Below are 18,692 nucleotides of genomic sequence, written 5' to 3'. Positions count from 1 at the left end.
CAGTAGGAGAATCTTCACTGCAAGTATTTCCAGCGATTTCTCACTGCCCAGACTATTGGCCCCCAGTTGCAGTGATGTATTTTCTTACCTCAGGCTGAAGAGAACGTTGCCATCAGGGTATACTCTGAGCATGATGTTTTCCACAGTTGTATCATGGATGAAAGACCTTTTGGAGTGCACAAAAAACACATCAGGCACCCAGATCTTTTTTATCAGTCGCCCATCAAAGGTCATGCTCTTGTTTTTGTTACTGCGAAATGAAAGTCTCTCGTCCTTCCAGTAATGTCTGAGATACAAAGTCATTGTAAAGTCCTTTGTTTCATGAAAAATAAAAGAGGACAAGCCTTGTTTTAGTTACAAGCAATAGAAGACAGAACAAATTAATAAACTCACGCAAAGGATCAGTTTCTTCTCTGGATATCATCTGAAGGATCCTCAATGAGGGGAATCAAACATCACTCAATGAGTTAAAATACAGGCTGGAACTATCACTGAGATAATGGTTGTTTGCCTTGGCACTGGTGGCTGACTCTGAGGTTCATACTTCATTTATATTTAGATAATAATCTATTGGTCTTCTGGACTGGGCCAGCAGTGAAGTGATAAAGAAGCTTTGAAACCAGCCAAAGACCAACAGAAAAAGGTTTCCCCTGGAAATCTTCACAGACTTCTCTGAGAATGGACTGTGGTTCCTTTACAAAGGGATTGGTTTGAGTTCTTCATGAGCATTAGGCCAATTTTTAAAACCCATAAATCTATACATCTTGTGCAAATATGGTACAGGGGGTTTAGATCAGCGCATTTATGAATTAAGTGCATCACAAAGAAACAATATGAAGAATCTCATAAGAGTAAGCAGTTAGATTTTACAATAAATATTTTTTAATATAAAAGACTGTTGCAAATATTTTATCACCCTATTTAGAGCAACACCACGACTGCAAATATACATGTGGAAAGAGATTAAGAGGATGCTGCAAACCCAGTCTGAGCTTCTGCACAGCCTGACTGCTCTGTGTTCACTCATATCACTTTTGGCATCATTCACCTCACTATAACAAGTGCTTCTGGTAAGAATACTAAGAAGATACTTAGGTCTTCCCCTGTAATATGACCTGCATGCTTCAAGGCAAGGTTGTACTCTTTAAGGGTCTGCCTTCTTTAACTCTATTATTCTATATCATCCATCTGGACGTTTCTGAGACCTTGAATTTTGACTGAAATCCTTCATTCTGATTCTACTCATCCACTTACCATGTCAACTTCAGATATGCTGTCAATGCTTTCTACCTGCACATCAATGCCCACAGGTATTGGTGACCCTGCAATGTAACAGAACAAGTGGTGAGGAGCATAAATCCACATTTTGAAAGGGAAGACTGTGCATTAGCAACATGCAGAGAGTTCCCCATCCCAGCATTCACTACAGTCTTTCCAGCTTAGTACACTGAATGAGAAAGTCCACAGCAACAAAGTAAAACCTGACGCTAAACAGTTGTAAAAATAAATACAAAACCTTCAGTGATCTGTTTGCAGCCAGACTAGTTGTTATTGGCATTGCAGTTTGGACAGCAATGAACAGCATCCTTGTGATGCCAAAGGGAAGGAACTCCTTGGAGTGCTATTTAGAACAGGGAAAAGCTGAATAAATATATGAAATACATCAAAGATTGCAAAGCTTTCATAACCAGTTCCAATGCTTATTGCCACACTTGTAACTTTATTTTATATCCCACCCCACTATTTCATGCCACCAAAAAAGGTTGTGAGTCTTTAGCAAGGTGGGATCTGAATGAACAAATTATAAACACGTATTTGCATTTTTAGAATAAAGTGACTACAAATCAGTTAAAAATTACAGCCAAGTGGGAAACTATTTCCACTCTTGTCAGTGTACACTATCAAGAATGACGGATCTAGTTCTCCATGGGTTATGTACCTCTGCAATTTTCAGCAAGCACATCATTCCACTAATTGACTGATCACTTCCCTACAGGGGAGGGAGAGAGGAATATGTATGTGTGTGTATGCACCATACACCCCACCCCCAAGAATATTTTGCATTTGGCCTGAAAATCAGTAGGAATTATTGTACGTGGGATTCCAATTACACTTGTAAAAAAAGTCAGTTAAAATATTTTTAAAGCACACATTTCAAATAACCTAGTCAAGACACGACTAGAAGGAAGTCTGAACAGCAGCAGATAGAAACAGCTTTTCTAATTTGTCTTTCTCTTTTTCTTGTCTTTTCTTTTTAGCAGTGCCAAGCCAAAATAGTCCAGAAACATCACTCCCGTGATAACCAGCCACAATACTGTGTCTCTTTTGGGAATTATCCTTAAAATAGCAGCCTTTGAGGATTACACAGCTGCCTCCAGTTCTTACCAGTGGGGATCTTGAACTATTTTAGAGGCATAATCCCTCGATTTGACTTGTATTTTTTAATGGAGAGTTTGACCCTGCACAGAACAGATGAAGATGCCCTGTGCATGGGAAAGCAAGATAAGATGTGTTTAGAGTTAGCAGGGCACAGCAGAACATATTTAGGCACTGACAAGAGCTGTGCTGGCTGGCTTGGAAATTCTTTGAGGGGAATGCATCACTCAGTGGCCAAAGCCTAAAACAAGACTTTGCACTCAGAGTGCAAAGTTCAGCTGGTTTATTAGTAAAATACCAGCCAGCACTTCAGAAAATGCTGCTTCTTTGGGAGAATTTGGATTTATACCTGATGTGAACATCGTTCACAAATGGCATTTGCACATCATTTAAATGCAAAGAGTTTCTGTCAAATTATGTGGGGGGAACAGGAGGAGAGTGGAGCAACTCCCAACATAAAAACAAGTTTTACCATTTTCTAAGCCAAGGACAAATCTAAAGCAAATCAAGTTAAATTTCTACCATCAACATTCTTCAAACAAGACAAGGAGCTACCCACAAATCATACCCCAGAATAGGACAACTAATTTTCTAAGCCATTTGCCATGTGCAGTGAGGAAAAGGCTTTCCTTATTGACAGCTGCTCGAAGTGTGATGATGGCAGTCCTAATATTTCTTGGAATTTTGAAAATTACAGACAGTTTCTTACCAAACAAGCATTTTTCCAGTGTGGGCACAGTTTCATGCAGTAATTCACCTCCTCTGGGTAGATATACATGGATCACAGAAGCAGAAATCAGTGGCAGCTTATGATGATGATGGTTGCATGCACACAAACCAAAGTGCCACTTACACATGAACACACACAGGGACATGTGATTCTCTGAAAAGAAGCTTGCACTGCATTGGCAGCTCTTATAAAACCAACTCAGTGGGGACAACGAACAGCATAAAAGAGATCAAAACCTATGGCCAGGAGAAATACAGTGAACGGTTCCAAAGTGAATGAAATAAAAAGGGAACAGCTACAATTAAATTTATTCCTGATTAGTGAAAATGCTAGAACTGTGAAACAGACTCCTCAATAAGAGATTCCTCTTCTCTGTCTGGAGAAAGACCAAAGACTGTACCCATGATGCTTAAGGAGAAAATACTGTTCAGTCCTGCATTCACCCCAGACAGTTATTAAACCACATCCCCTACCCCAGCCCTGAGCTGTTATTGACAGATCACAGCAGCTGCAAATATTTCCCTCCTATCCTGACTCTATTTTGGCAATAAGCATAAGGAGATAATAAAGACATTCATCACTGCACATATATACAGCCCTGATCTCTTCAGTGTGCTTTTCAATTTTCTCATCTGGAGCACCTTCATATTGTTGTCACTAACACACAACACCCCCCCCCCAAGATACCTGCTGGCCTTACTTCTGGCTTTCTTGGAACATTCCTTTCTGTAATCAAAAACCAAGTCCACTAGAAACAGTAATAATTAGCTGGTAATTAGTAATAATTGGGAACAAGTTGCTGAGAACTGTATTTTCTTCCTCCTTGGATTTGTTTTACCACAAGAGGATGTTTTTAAAAACATAATTTCAATAAGCATTGGAAGGATTCCTAAACCAGCCTCTGTGTCTTCACCACATCTTTCTCCCTGCTATACCAAGAATTTCAATCTCTGGCTGACCGTCAGACAACAGCAGCAAAGTCACTTTTAAAAAAAGTAACCAGAGCAAAGCTGTGGTTTTTATTTCCCAGTTTGACAAAACTAGGGACGGCAGAGAGGATTTTGTTATTAAATTGAGCAGCTTGAGTTGCTTCTGGAGAGTCACTAGAAATCATTATTTTAGAGGGATTAGTGATTTCACAATGGAGGCTCCACAGATTTTCAAGATAATTACTCCTCAGCAAAAAAAAACAACAAACCAGCATTGTTTTCAGATGGGTTTATCTTCACACAAGCCATTTCCAGTCTTTCATTTTAAAGGTTTAAACATTGCAAAAGAATTCCTTGACGAGCATGGAATTTTTTTAACAGACAGTACGTCAGGCCAAATTCCATAATACCCTTTTTAGAAGGGCTGTTATGTAAAAAGGATACCCTTTTAGCATTTTTGGGATCAATTTCTACAGTAATAATGACTGGAATTCTATAGTATTTTTATAATAGTCAGACTTTTGAGCACACAGCAAGTTCCATCAAATAAATGCTGAATTTAGAAAAACCAGCCACTGTATCCCAGTTGGATTTGTAACAGTGTATGTGGGGAAAAAAAGAAAAGCCTACAGAAAGTTCCCAGTAGGAGACAGAGACCAGGAGAGGATTAAGGCCTATGGGATTAATTTCTTCTAAAAAGGCTTGTGGACCTGTAGAGGAAGAAAACTGGATAGAAATGTAAACAAGCCCCAGAGAAGTGAACATATGTGGATCTGTTTACTTTCCCCTGGCAATAACAGAAACAGAAGAATTACTGGCAATGATATTTTCTTCTTGGTACTGTTCTGTTTCTTTTTTATTTATGTGAGAAATGAAGGTGGACTGGTATTAGCAGTAGTCAACTCTTGGGATGGAAGAACTAGCAATGTTCTGGATTTTTTTCTCAGTATAAAAGAGAAAAAAAACCCCAGAAAATGACTATCAGAGGTGTTGCAAATAACCAAAATATTTCCTTCATGTCCTGGACCCCAGCTATTCCTTCCAGTAACAGATAATAAAAAGCCATTCCACTTTCATCAGTGTGAGTCTTCACCATGGTGAGAAGATATTTCTCATCTTTCAGGGAGAGTTGTGGTGCTAAAATAAAACAACTTGGTGGCAAAGAGATATTAGAAAATTCAAATTATACTTATTTGCACACTGGGATGTAATTGGGCTCTTCACCAGCTAAATGCTGTTGAATTCTTTTCCATCATTTCTGATTCTTGCTAATGTTATTATCCTCTACACTGGTTGACAAAGTAGGGATAAGAAATTTTAAAACTTTAACTAACATACTATTAGTACAGGAAATTACAAGTCCTTAAGCCACAATGTAAAAGAAAAATAAAGTTGCCATACTTATATGTATATACATATATATATATACATAAACACTCAGTGAGAACTTCCATGTACACAGTGATTATGAGCATGTGGTTCCATAAATTTTAAAATGCAAAACAGTTCAGAGAGTGAGTGGAAGGACTTCACTGTCAGGAAAACAAATGTATAGAGGAATAAAAGAATGACCTCCTCTATATGCTAGCCCGTGATCTTTTTTTAATGGCAATATTAATTTTCAGTAAGTGGAGACAGAACTCGGGAAACCAAGAGCTCACACCACTTACCAGTACTTTGAAATAAGATAGTTCAGAAAATAAAAGGATGTAGATAAATAGGTGTACAGTAGAAAAGAAAGTATTTCTAAGATCCACTTTAGGACCTCTCTCAGTGTGCAGTTTTGGCTACTATGGGGCCCTCAGATCTGAGCTGCTACAAATCTCTGTTCATTGTCTGGTATTGACCTGTGCTCAGCCCATCTCACTGATGATAATCATTCCAAGGAGGGTTGGTAGCATCCTTTAATTTCTTGCTTCTTCTCCTCTCCAAATTTCAGGCATCTTCTCACAGATTATCTACTGAAAAATCCACTGAAGTACTTTGGGTCACGGCAGATGAAGATACACAAACCGTGACAAGATCTGACTCTGAGTCTACTCACAGTCCTCTGTTTCCTCTGGTAGGACCTGTGCAGACACACAGCCCTGCCAGGCCTGGCAAGAATCATCATGCCATTGCAGAACCCCTCACATTCCCACCTCCTGGCCTTTGGCAGTGCCTCTGGAAGCAGCAAGGCCTAAACAAAATTCCTACAATGCTCACTGATGCAGCTGGTAAGGCTGTAAGAGCAAAGGAAAAATCCATGCTGCTAGTCCAGTTCTAGTGGAATTACTCAGATCATTATGCTGGTCCACATCTGTTTGCATCAGCAGGGGATCCATCTACTGAAGGCTTCCAAACAATGCCAGACCATGACATTACACAGAAGGCAACAATCAAACAACAACAAAAAATTCAGGCAAGGAAAAAAACACCAACACCACACCCCTTCCACCAACAACTGAACAGCCTGGCTTAGGGAGTAAGTAAAGTAAGATACACTCACATAAATGACAGCAGAGATGTGTCCATTTGGTCAAGAAAAAGGGTCTCTTACCTCCACAGAGCAACTTTCATGACAAAGCAACCAATCATGTGAGCAAAGTCACAATTATTCCTAGTAACACTGCAGCCAGTAGCATCAGTATCCAGCAGTTCCACATTCATTTCCCCCAGGTTTTTCCCTGTGCATGTTTGCTCAGTTTACAAATCACTGTGCTCTGTTTTTCATTTGTAACTTAATTATAGGTACTAAAAAGTCTAGGTCCTTTAATCTGCCTCACTTACATTGCATGTGTGGGGCTAAATGAAATCAAACTTAGATTTAAGAGTTCTCTGCACTGAGGAATCTCCAGCAGGTTCAAAACAGCACGAATTTCCCAGCCGCTTTTTTTTTCCTAAACTGGTGCAAAGGATGATTGACTTTCTGAGGGAAAGGGGCACAATGGAGCCAGATTAACAAAATCTGTCATTCCAACTGCCTGACATACCCAGAAAACCTCAATAGGGTACAGGAGAGGGGGAAAAAATTGTCCCTTTTCCAAAGGTAAAGAATAAATTCTTGGTTTTCATCCAGCTTTTTTGACCTGCTTTCTTTTCCTCTGTTTCGAATTGATGCATCGTGCTGAGCTGAATAAATCATGCAACGTGGCATGTGACAGATACAAGCCCTTCATGAATCACAGTGTTGAGATGCTTCATTAGATTTGATGAAAACAAACCCAAAATTTCACCTGCTTTAAATGCATAAAGCCACAGTAAGTCCTTGGGCAGTTCAGGGCTATGTTATAACTGCTGTGGCAATGACATCTCTAATTTCACCTTCTCCTCTAGGTGAGCTTCCTTCTGCTGCACACTAAATCACCAGCATTCTTCTGAGAAACCCATACCCTGTCTCTGCTGTCACAAAATAATTCTGAGTATGTTACTCAGATTCATGTTTCAGTTGTGATATTTGTCCACTGATGAGAGCACATTTGTGCATTAACTCTCTGCTGCTGCCTCTTGAAAACCAAACCATTTACCTGCAACATCACTGAAATCTATGGTAAAACAGAAACAATGGAGTATAAATTTGGGATTGGTGTTCATTTCCCTGTGACTTTTCTCATTCTGTGCTGTAAAAATGCTAATGGATCTGTTTTAGTCTAAGAGAGATTCAGGCATAAGTATTCCACATTTTAAGAGAGTTCTGAAAATCTGGAAGTGTGTGAACTGTTGGATGTGACCGAAAAAAAGTGCCTTCCATGCCACTGCAGCATGTGAATGACAGAGGAGAAGCGAAGTTGATGTGCTCTGCTGCTGGAAGCTATTTCTGAGAGACAGGAGTGCAGCTGAAATCATGCCCATGGCAATGTGATCAGTGGGAGGCCCGTGCAGTGAAGTCAGTGGAAAAACTACAGCTGGCTTCAAGAGGAATTGAATGGGCTCAAGGACCAGTCATCTGAAAATGAAAGGACAAGGGGGAAAAGCCTAGTGCAGATTTTCTGGGTGTAAAAAAATCCTCGCTGCCCGCGGAAAATTACAACTGCCAGATCACAGGGTATATTCTCAAAGCTGCTTTTATGTATGTACATCATAAGTATTGCTTCCTGGGATGATCCAGCAATGAAGGAAATCCCAGACCTCTGCCTGCTTTGATGGAAATGCTACTTCCTTTCTGAGATGACCCTTCCAAAAACTTAAATTCCTTGTGTGGCAAAGCAGGTGGCAACAAGAAGAGGTCCAGACTAACTCTTGAGACTAGACAGGTATCAGGCATGAGGTAATTTGAACTTCTGTTGCCAAGAAACAGACTGTATCTCAACTATTCTTCAAAATCAGGCAAGATTTCTGATCTTTGCCAAGACATAATTTCTATGGTAAAAAGAAACCCTTTCACATTCTCCCAGTGTATCCAGAGAGGCTCTTCTTACCCCACATCTCCTGGAATGCTTGTCAGGCCCCAGATCCCAGCAGCTGGAGTTAACAGGAACAGCTCCACAGACTTCAGCCAGCCTTCCAGATTTATGTTTGTCTACACAACTGATTATTGGTCCTCATATTTTATTTTGGCCTCATAATCCAGAGCAGTTCAGTCTATTTTCATGAATCATGAAAACAGAAGTGGTGACGCAAAGGCTCAGACAAAGCTTTTTATGGGGCGGCTTTCTCATTTCCCCTTTCATGAAGGAGAGTCAAAACTGAATCTAAACTGTGAACATCCCATTAAATACTCCCTTTATCCAGATGCAATTTAGTTAAATGAAGAAATAATCATCATAGTGCCCAGCAACACAGAAACAACATGGTGATAGGGGCCTGTGGGTAGTTTTTTAATTCCGCACAGAGCAAACAGATTTAGGAACTGGTGGTTCATTTCAATCTCCCAAAACAAATCTGGTGACTAAGTAATTTGCTAATTGCTACTAGACAATGCAGTTTACAGGGATACCTTAATCACTGTTCTCAAAGAATCCCACTCTAATAACATTTTATTTTAATTACTTCTGGAAAGGAGACAATATGACAAGGACAAACTTCTCCTACTGATACGCTAAACACAGAAAAGTCCGTCTTGCCTAAAAGTATTTCTAGATTTCTTCTTTATTTATTTCCTGAAGTACAAAAGAGGTGCTCTGCCATTAAGTGTGCCATTCCAGAGAGAGGATAAAGTATTAACCAGCACAGTGCAGGTGTGTGCTGCTTACCTCCAAATCCAGGTCTCAGTGCAAAGTCATGGTCCTCTATGTGAAGCAGCTGCTCAGACTTAAGTGGTCGTACTTTAGTGCTGTCAAGTTTCCTCATTTTAATTTCTCGTTTGCTAAGTTTTAAAAAAGAAAAAAAGCAAGAAACTTAATTTTTTTTTTCTGCCTGACATTCAAGATTGCTGGTTAAATCAAGTAGGGACCCAAAAATACCAGACAGCTGAATCTGGTATGATAAGGGTAACAACTGTGCCAGTAAAGTTGGAGAAAGATATATTGGGAAAGGTTGGGAAATGAGGTATGAGGGTGCCCAGGTCCATGAAGAACACCAATTATTTATAAGAAGCCCCAGGAAGAACATCATGATCTCCTTCTGTTCCCCTCAGAGATTGTATTTATCACTATACAAGAAAATAGAGCTGCTTGAGAAAAAGTTATTACTCACATAAACACTTGCAACTCAAACTTGGAAATAACACCACATACCCATGGCTTAACCACTTCATACATTATCCATATTACAGAGACAATTATTGCTTTTATTATAAATGTGAGGTTTTTCCTAGGAGCTCAGATGGGTCAATAATTTTTAAGAAGGACTGAGAAATGATCCTGGATCTAGGGACTTGCAGGGGTAATGGCTTCAAACGGAAAGAGAGTAAACATCAGGAAGAAATTCTTGGCTGAGAGGGTGGTGAGGCCCTGGAACAGGCTGCCCAGAAAAGCTACAGATGCCCCATCCCTGGAAGTGTTCAAGGCCAGACTGGATGGGGTTTTGAGAAACCTGGTCTTGTGGGAGGTGTCCCTGCACAAGGCAGGAGGGATTGGAACTACATGATCCTAGGAGTCAATGTTCTATAGTACACATTAGGATCACCTTTCTCATGGTGACAATAGTGAAACGTGGGAACGTATTGCCTGGGCAGGTTTTGAGACTCCTTTCACTCAGGCTGTTTAAGAATAGGTCAGACATTTCTTTGTAGGAATGACTTAAATACAATTGCTTTGCCACAGGCAAGGGGCTGTCCCTAGGCACAACTTCTTTCATGCTTTCTGTGATTCTCTGGGACTTTGCTGCCAGAAACTCCAATTATTATTTTAGACTGACTGATAGATACCTGTTGTGAAGATTGACCCTGTAGTCAAACACTGCTTAAGGGAAGGTTTACCTTAAGGAACACTTCAGGATAAGGTGTGGGCCTGTATTTACTTATTTTTCTCCTTTCCCCCCTTTTTTTCCTTACAATGAAGCCCAAGAAATTAATTTTAAAATACAAGAACACTGAGGGGGCTGTGGGGCTACTCAGAACCGCTGGGCTTGAACAAATTAATTGACCTTATTACCCTTGAAGTTCTGTATCAATGTTGGCTGAATCAAATTATCAGGGCAATCAGAAAGCCCATCAGGCATTTCAAACACAGCCTTTAGTTTTCCAAGTAGGAAAACCACGTGGATGCTAAAACAAAACCCCGTCCTTCAGAGAATTAAAACCACCACAGAGGAAGCCTGTGTTAGAGCAGGATGGGTAGCAGGACTGAACACCTGCAGTGCTCTGCAACAGGGAAATTCTGCTGCTTGGGAACCAGCGTAAGAGAAGATGATGAATTATGCTCAGAGTGCCGTGGCACAGCTCATACACTTTGGAAGCACTGGGTTATTTGTCAGCGGATGTGCCAAGAAAAAGGGCTGTTTGATGCTCCGATGATTTCACTGGAAGAAGCAGCCTGGAACTACGATTCATCTGTCACAGCTTCTTACTAGAAGTGTGTGACTGAGACAGACTTTCCCTGGCCATGAGAGGCAAAACATAAGCCACCAGGGCAGGAATGTTCTACTTAATAAGTCACTGAGAAGAGATGTTATGGGACTTTGATATTCCTTCTATTTTTCCGGATGAGGACAAAATAAACAGAAATGCTGCCTCTATGAAAAGCATCTTTTGTGCCCACTTACTTGAACAGCTGATGTTTTATATATGCAAATGGTGGAATTCTATAATTCTCTCTAGCTGCTATCAAAAGTGGTTCTTCAAGCCAGGCAACATCTTGCAGGTGTCAGAAGAGCATTGTTAGCATTATTACAGACATGCTACATCTTCTCTTCAGTACCTTTCTATAAACCTTTACAGTAAAGGAAAATAGGCTTACATGCAGAGATATATGCTTATGGTACTCGGGATGAATTTCATGGACATTGGTAACCTTCCACCTGCACAGGTACCAAAACTTGGAAAAATGCCATTAAAATTTCTAAGATAATTAAAAAATAATACACTTCTGCGCCACATTTTTTCTCCTGTTGACTACTTCCCCAGCCCAGGGCTAAGAAGTGTTCTCCAACAGATACTCCTTCAACATCAGCATGTGGGTTCCAGATGTAGCTCCTTGGCAAAGAGTTACAGTATTAAATTGTCCTCACTGCAGCATTGCAGTTATTTAACTGATGATTCAAAGGGACTCTCATGTATGTGTTTGTTTACTCCAAATAAATCTTAGACCAGGAGCTAACTATTGATCAGCACCACAGTACTGTGAAATCAGCAGCACATGTTTTCATGTTCCTTCCCATGGTATCAATTCCATTAAAAAGCAGAAGAGGTGTCTGGGAGGAAAAGCCCACACAGAATCACAGAATCATTCAGATTGGAAAAGACCTCTAAGATCATCAAGTCCAACCATTAACCCAGCCCTACCAAGCCCATCCCTAAACCACATCCCTAAGCACCACATCTTTTAAACATGCCTTTTAAACACCTCCAGGGATGGTGACTCAACCATTTCCCTGGGCTGCCTGTTCCAGGCCTTGACAGCCCTCTGAGTGAAGAAATTTTTGTGAAATCATTTGCAGATGCATCTATCAGCAGACACATGCATCTAAAAAAAGGGAATTTACCTCCCTGGGTGCACCCTGACAGATGCCTTGGTATTAGCATGGATCTGGGCAATGATCAATACCAGTTTATTGGCCTCAGTGAGGCACATCCTCAAGAAACTCCTGCCTCCAGTTACAGCTGTGTTCTCCACAGCTGTATTCCAGGCAGCATTTTTCATTATCCAAATGAAATGGTAATCTATGACTACATTCCAAAAGAGGTCGTAAAAAGCACTTGAAGTGTTTCAGATCCCCTAGAGAGGACACCCCTGTTGGTAATTATACAGCAAGTTAATAGAAGCACCAGCTTTTTGGATGAAAAAAAGTAAGGAATACTGTTCTGACACTTCCTTACCCAGTACTACTACATGGACCTTTGTATTTGACAGAGCTCTCAAAGAGCAGTTACTCACTGCCTACAAAACCACAGCAACTAATTCAGAATTATTTAAAAATGGACAAAATTGTGCCAGGTTTTTAAAGGTAAATTTAGCTGCTCCTACCTAACCTTGATTACCATTAGCAAATGAAAGGTCAAAGGTCTGCTCAAGGGTACTTGGATCATTTTTGTTTAGAGCATTTAATCACTTAATGCCACCAGTGTAGCTCCATGGCATTCATGGCACTGATGTGGTTAGTATCCCAGCTGGTTGTCTTCAACCTAACCAGGTTATCAGAAGTTTATGCTTCAGGGAGCAATGGGACAAGTTCATGGAAAAGAAATACACTGAAGATCAATAAATCTACAGAAATTACATCCAACACAGGATGTGTCTGAAGGAAACTTGGTGACTTGACACAGCTGGGAGTACCAGGGAGAAATATCTTATTTGTTTGCCCTGTCCTTATTCTTCCAAACTTGTGCTTACAAGCCCTTGTTATAAACTCAGTGGAGTACAAGGACCTTAGGTAAGATCCTGCGTGGCTGTTCTTCTGTTTTAGTAGGGAAAAATATCTTGTTATACTCAAAATGAAATTAGATAAGTTTATGAAAAGAATACTATTAAGGACCCTTCTATAAAAAGAATACCCTAGATTTCATGGTCATAGGTTTCTTTCCAGTGCTATGTCCCCAGCTACTACTAAATCAAAGGTATCCAAAAGGTAGAAGTTACAGAAATCTTACTCCCAGAAGAGTCGGTGGGGTTACACAGCAGTGTGATCTCTTAAAGGTTTTAACAAATTTACCAAATCTTGAAGACCAGACAAATGTAATAATCAAAGTTGTATAGTTCTCTCTCACACACATAAAAATGCATTTTTAAGTGTTCAGTAACATCAGCAACATGCACTGCCAAAAAGCCCAATATTTTGACAATCAAATGTTTTGTTCTTTGCTGTAGGAAATGGACCATGAGAATAATCGCTTTCTCATGTACTTTTGGTTAATGCTTTAAAATCTTCTTTACAGGAGAATGCAGACAAATAGCTTTGGAGGGAGAATTGGGTTACTCTATTAAAACAGTGGAACTTGTAGGTTAAGTAACATTTTCACATGGGATTCTTTTTAAAAGGCCACCCATTTAACCAAGGCCATCTGTCAGCTGTGTCCCTAATAACCCTCGTGCTGGCTGAAAGATTTTTCCCCAGAAAGAAAAAGAGGCTGGTGGAAAGTCAGACCCTGTTGCAATGAAGATAATTCTTCCAGTAGAACAAAAACAGAGAATGAAACAGAGAGAAATTAAACACATTTGGATCCTTTGCAGAGAAAAGCTGGATTTGCAGCTGCTAAGCTTTGGGATCCTGTGTGGCTCAGATTCTGCAGGCTTCTTCCTAGTTTGAAATCCCTGGGACCTTGGAAGTGGAACATGTGGGATGCCAAAGCATGCCTTGTGTAAAGAAAACTGCAGTCCTGGCATTCCTCCTTGTTCCTATTCTTCCTTTTCTGTTAACACCCTCCCTGTCTCACAGGATTGTCACATGGATCCATTTATATGCATTAGTAAAGATCTGTGAAGGTGGAGAAGACACTGTGCTAGTATTGGTACTGCTGTCCTCTGGCAAGAGGATGTCCAGCAGGATGCCTCAAAATTTGCTTTCTCCTACCACCAGGATTCTTTCCTGCTTTGTGACTTTTTTACGTCAGTGATGGAGTGACTGCTCTCAGCTACTGCAGAGCAGGATAAATGCAAACAGGAGCATATGCTTTCCTTTTAGCACAGACAAAAGTGTATCAGCTGAGCTTAAAACACACCCTCCTTGCCACTACCATTAGCAATAACAAGGCATTTTATGCTGTTTCCATTTGATTTTTAACCGCTTCCCGAGACAAGCAAAGCACCAGATTAAACCTTATGTTGATACTAGGGCTAGTTCTGTTTATTTTCTGTGAGCACCCACTCACAAAAGCTGTCAGTGGGCTTGAAACAATCTGCTGAATAGCCATGCTTTTCATGAGCTTTTGGCTTAGACCAAACTTGAACCTATACCTTCAAAAAGAAATCCAGAGGTACTGAGTGATGCAACATCTCCAGGCACCTCTGTTGTGTAACCTGTTACCTTGCATGGCTTAAACGTGATTTTATCAAGACATGTAGGGTTTCAGAGATATTTCACTGATGGATTATCACATAAGAAGTGGTACAGGAGGTGAACAGCTGTAGCCTTGCTACAAAGCATGCAACTTGAGGAAAAAAAAACAACTTGAACACATCAGAGGAGTTCACTTATGTTACTTTTCCTCAATATGTGATACTGTACAAATAAACTATGAGCTCCCCTGCTCATTTTAGTAGGTGGTCAAGCACACTGAAAAATCTAACAGTTGTATCCCTTCTCCTCCCTTAAATGGAGCTATTTATTCCCAACAAAGAGAAGTTTTCCTTGGATTGTCAATGGTAGTGATTGGTTAGATACATACTGTTAGATTAACCTGGAAACGTATTGAGAGACCTCACGTGGCAGATGTGAAATTGCATTTGGGGGGAAAAAGCACTAACACTTTGCACAGAAACTCACATGTAAAAACCTCTGTATCATTACTCATTTCCAACCAGCTACTTGATTGGAAAAAGCAGAAACAGAGACAATCTTCAGTGTATAAAAGCACAAGTATATTGTAGAAAGGGAACACAGTGTGTTGTCTCTGTAAATCTATAATTCACCTCATGTAGTGCCATAAAAATGTCTTCTGTATCTTTACAGTGTAGCTACTCTGCTGTTTAAGTAATGGAAGTCACTTGAAAACTTGAAATCACTTTGGAAGGCATTTCTGCTTCTTGTAATGGGAGTGAGAGGGCAAGAATACTTGGTACATCACAGTAGAAGTCTAGTGTCACAACAGTAGCCTTACAACACAGGAGATAAAAGAGCTGGGTGTGAGTGGGTACATACCTAAATATATATATATATATATATATGAAGCATTCATGAAATTACAATATGAAATGTCTGGTTATGAAAAATTTTCACCATTTCTGTTTTGGGAACACTCCAGCATTACTATGTGTTACTATAAATCCAGAAGCAGCAAAACAGGACAGTGAACAGAAAGGATGAGTTGAAAGGTGTCTGACAGCATGAAGTTCACCAGAGGAACACTGACAGATGAAGTATGTTGCTTACCTGGTATGCTTTTTTGAGAAAGATAATTGCTGCCGACGATGAAGGTGGTGGTGCTGACTGTGAGAGCTGTGTAGCGTTGCTGTTGGCCACAGGCAGGTGAGGAACAGAAGTTTCATGACCAGGACCATCTCTTCCAAGAGAGAAACGCACCTGATCACCCAATCCACCTTGCTGACTTCTTGTTTTCAGTGTTGTTACTGTTTAGCAACAGCATAGCATACAAAAGATACACGTGAAGCAAGGCATCACAGAAGAGAGAAGACAGGGGCATCCCAGTCCTGACGTCCTCGCCGAGTTCCCCTCATACTTTGGCAAATCATAAATATTTCTTCAGCTGTACATCCCTGCAGCATCTGCTGTCAAAACAGAAGCACCTGGTTCTCAGAAACGTGGTAGATCCAGCAGTTTGTTTGGCCAGGCTGCAGTCTGACCCATTGCTTCCACTCCTTCAGCATAGGCGCGTTTTTAAATTCTCCATCACCCGCTCAGTAACCTCTTCCACATCGCCTGTGCAGGCAAAGTGATGTCAAACATTTAATCCCCCTTAAATCCCACACAAAACCATACAAAAATCTGCCTTAATGACAAAGGTCTCTAAATTAATCTTGCTTTATGTATATGTGTGTCTATCTGCTCAGAATCATTTTCTGTGCAGATCAAGCTCTTCTGTTAACTGGCTACATTGCACTGTCTTCCCAACCGTTAACATCATTTCTCTCTCTGTGATCTCCAAGCATTTTATCTGCACATGCAGAACTACCTTTAGACAGAACAATATCACAGAACAAGTCCAAACTAAAAAAATGAAGTCTTGTTTCAATATTCCCTCTTTTTTTTTTTTTACTGAGCTCTGCAGCTATTTAATCTCTGCTAAATAGAGGTATGTGCATGTCTAAGATCCAGTATCTTCCACCAACCCCAATTTTATCTTTACCTCATTTAGCCTGCCCTGACTGTTCAACAGCAGGTTGAATTGCAAAGCATTTTATTAACAAAATGTTGCTTAAGCAATAAATTGTCCATGCCAGCTACAAAGGATGGTAAGATTTCTTGTGGGCTTAAAACTGGGCAATGTCAGGGACACATCTTCTTAGATGTCAAATGTATCCATTTCAAGCCATCAGCAAGTTCAGTCATTATCACAATTGACAGCATATATTTATTTTTCTTTATTTAGATAATCAGAGATTTGAGACTGAAAGTCTGGGAAATGAAAATACCCAACCTCTGTCTAACAGATAGAGGAGTAATTGGGGTCTCCCAGCGGTAGATTTCTTCCTAAGACAAACAAACAGAGGAATAAAACCAAGCCCAACACTGTGTCTGCTGAGATTGTTAACACCCAAGCACCCTGGGACAATAATTCTGTGATGTGGGCAACTGCCTCCTCAGGAGTTTCCTGAGATTTCCAACTAACTTCATCTGAGCCAAGAAATAATTCCCAGACGTAAATGACTTCCACGTGGAGGTTACCAATTGACAGCTAATTCCCACTGGTTTTTTCCATTTGGAGTTGAACATCTGCCTGTGACTTAAAAAAACATGTGTGTGGGGGGGAAGTCCCTTCCCAACCATCCATAAAACTTTAACAGTGTTAGATTGAGTTTGGTGGCCTAGATCAATGGGTTTCAACCCTATTATCCATCTCATTCAACTGTTCATGGTTTAATCCTTTCCTGTTCAGCAAACTTAGGGAAGATCATTTGTAGCCTGACCTAGGGATAGTCAGATAGTGCTTCCAGCAGATCTTGTGTATTCCCAGGAGGGAGTTTCTAGACAAGGTAAACACAACCTGTAGTTAATAAGACCTTTAACAAACTTTTAATCATTATCATTTGAATGGAAAAGGGAAAATAAACAATAACTCTAATGAGAATTTATTCCAGGAGGAGATAATACGAGTTCCTGAGCCAGTCTGGTTAAGTTCCCTAGTGTCACCCACCCTACATATATCAAAGTATCAGACCACTGATTAAATTACCTATAAGAAAAAATCCAAAAGCCTTTGGATCCTGTTCTTTCCCCATCCAAGGACAGGCCCAACAGTAGCAGCAAATGAAATAAAAACCAAACTACACTGCAGGCTGTGTGGTAAATAAAGTTACCACATTTCTGCACATCCAGCTACCTGCACATTCATCAGTGTTAATTCATTTCCAAACGTTTCCCTCAACTACAAAAGAATAACAACACTTACATGCTGTCTTCTCTGCTAGTTCTGATCATTCACATTGTTTCCAGATACTTTGGAGAAAGCCATGTTTTAGAAGTTATCCACTAGCTGTTATCCTCACTAAGCAGGAGACAAGGAACAGGGAAAGAGAGGACGTTCTGGGTGCTGAGGTTATCCACCAAGAGCTCTGAAGGGGTCTGTGGTTAGATCACATCATAGTAGTGCAGAAATTTTGTGTACTGACCTCGAGGAAGTCAAAGGAGTCCATTAAAAACAAGTAAGGAAAATTGCTTTGTGAATGTATTTCCCAGCTGGAAAAGGGGGTGCTTAGAACCCCTGCTCCAGAAATATGGCAGAGACAGGCTTTGCAGAATGACCAGCACACCTCTGGCCAAGCTGCATATGAACGTCCCTCCCTCCAGAAGAGGGAAGTCTTTAGCAGAGAAAGAGGCAATCAGCTGCTGTTTTCATTCAGCTCTCGGCACCCTGCTGTTTTATTACTCCCGGCTGTAGCAAGAACTGTGGTGCTGAAAAGACTGCTCCATGGAGGGTTTCCAAAACATGCTGAATGCTCCTTTGACTGCCCCTGTTATAACCAGCTTTACTAAAAAAAAAAAGCAAGGGCTTGGGTGCATTGACGCATTCCACACCTTCACGAGGTTGATGCCATAGATACACCTTGAGGGGCCTTGCCTAAGCACGCTGAAAATCTAAGCGCTACCCCTCTGTCCTTGACTGTGGCATATTTCCAGAAACGGTCCGGCCCACACACGTGGAGTCCTCAGGATGGATTCCTGCAGAGGGGAATGGCAAACACTTCCACTGACCAGCGTGAATATCAGTGAGGGCAACTCGCTGTCACCCACGGCAACGGGGTTTC

The 18,692-nt window shown here is 40.6% G+C and overlaps 1 protein-coding gene across 12 annotated transcripts in view; it reads right to left on the bottom strand.

The window, feature by feature from the left end:
* GABRR3 (gamma-aminobutyric acid type A receptor rho3 subunit) overlaps positions 1-18,692 on the bottom strand; it is a 34,509-nt gene that overhangs the window by 11,229 nt on the left and 4,588 nt on the right. For 5 of the 12 annotated variants that reach the window (XM_027692655.1, XM_027692653.1, XM_027692656.1 and 2 more), the window contains 4 exons: positions 15,640-16,146; positions 9,207-9,319; positions 1,255-1,322; positions 89-312 (listed from right to left, as the gene is read on the bottom strand). In XM_027692655.1, coding sequence (XP_027548456.1) covers positions 89-312; positions 1,255-1,322; positions 9,207-9,319; positions 15,640-15,767 — 533 coding nt within the window. In that variant the 5' untranslated portion in view covers positions 15,768-16,146. Of the gene's footprint in view, positions 1-88; positions 313-1,254; positions 1,323-8,432; positions 8,592-9,206; positions 9,320-15,639; positions 17,684-18,692 lie in introns of those variants that run through there. The other 7 variants (XM_027692662.1, XM_027692661.1, XM_027692663.1 and 4 more) reach the window with 5 other exon arrangements.

Source organism: Neopelma chrysocephalum, unplaced genomic scaffold, assembly GCF_003984885.1.
Source record: "Neopelma chrysocephalum unplaced genomic scaffold, ASM398488v2 Primary Assembly neopelma1_87, whole genome shotgun sequence".
In the NCBI taxonomy this organism is placed as follows: domain Eukaryota; kingdom Metazoa; phylum Chordata; class Aves; order Passeriformes; family Pipridae; genus Neopelma; species Neopelma chrysocephalum.
This window is presented reverse-complemented; position numbering and strand designations above follow the sequence as displayed.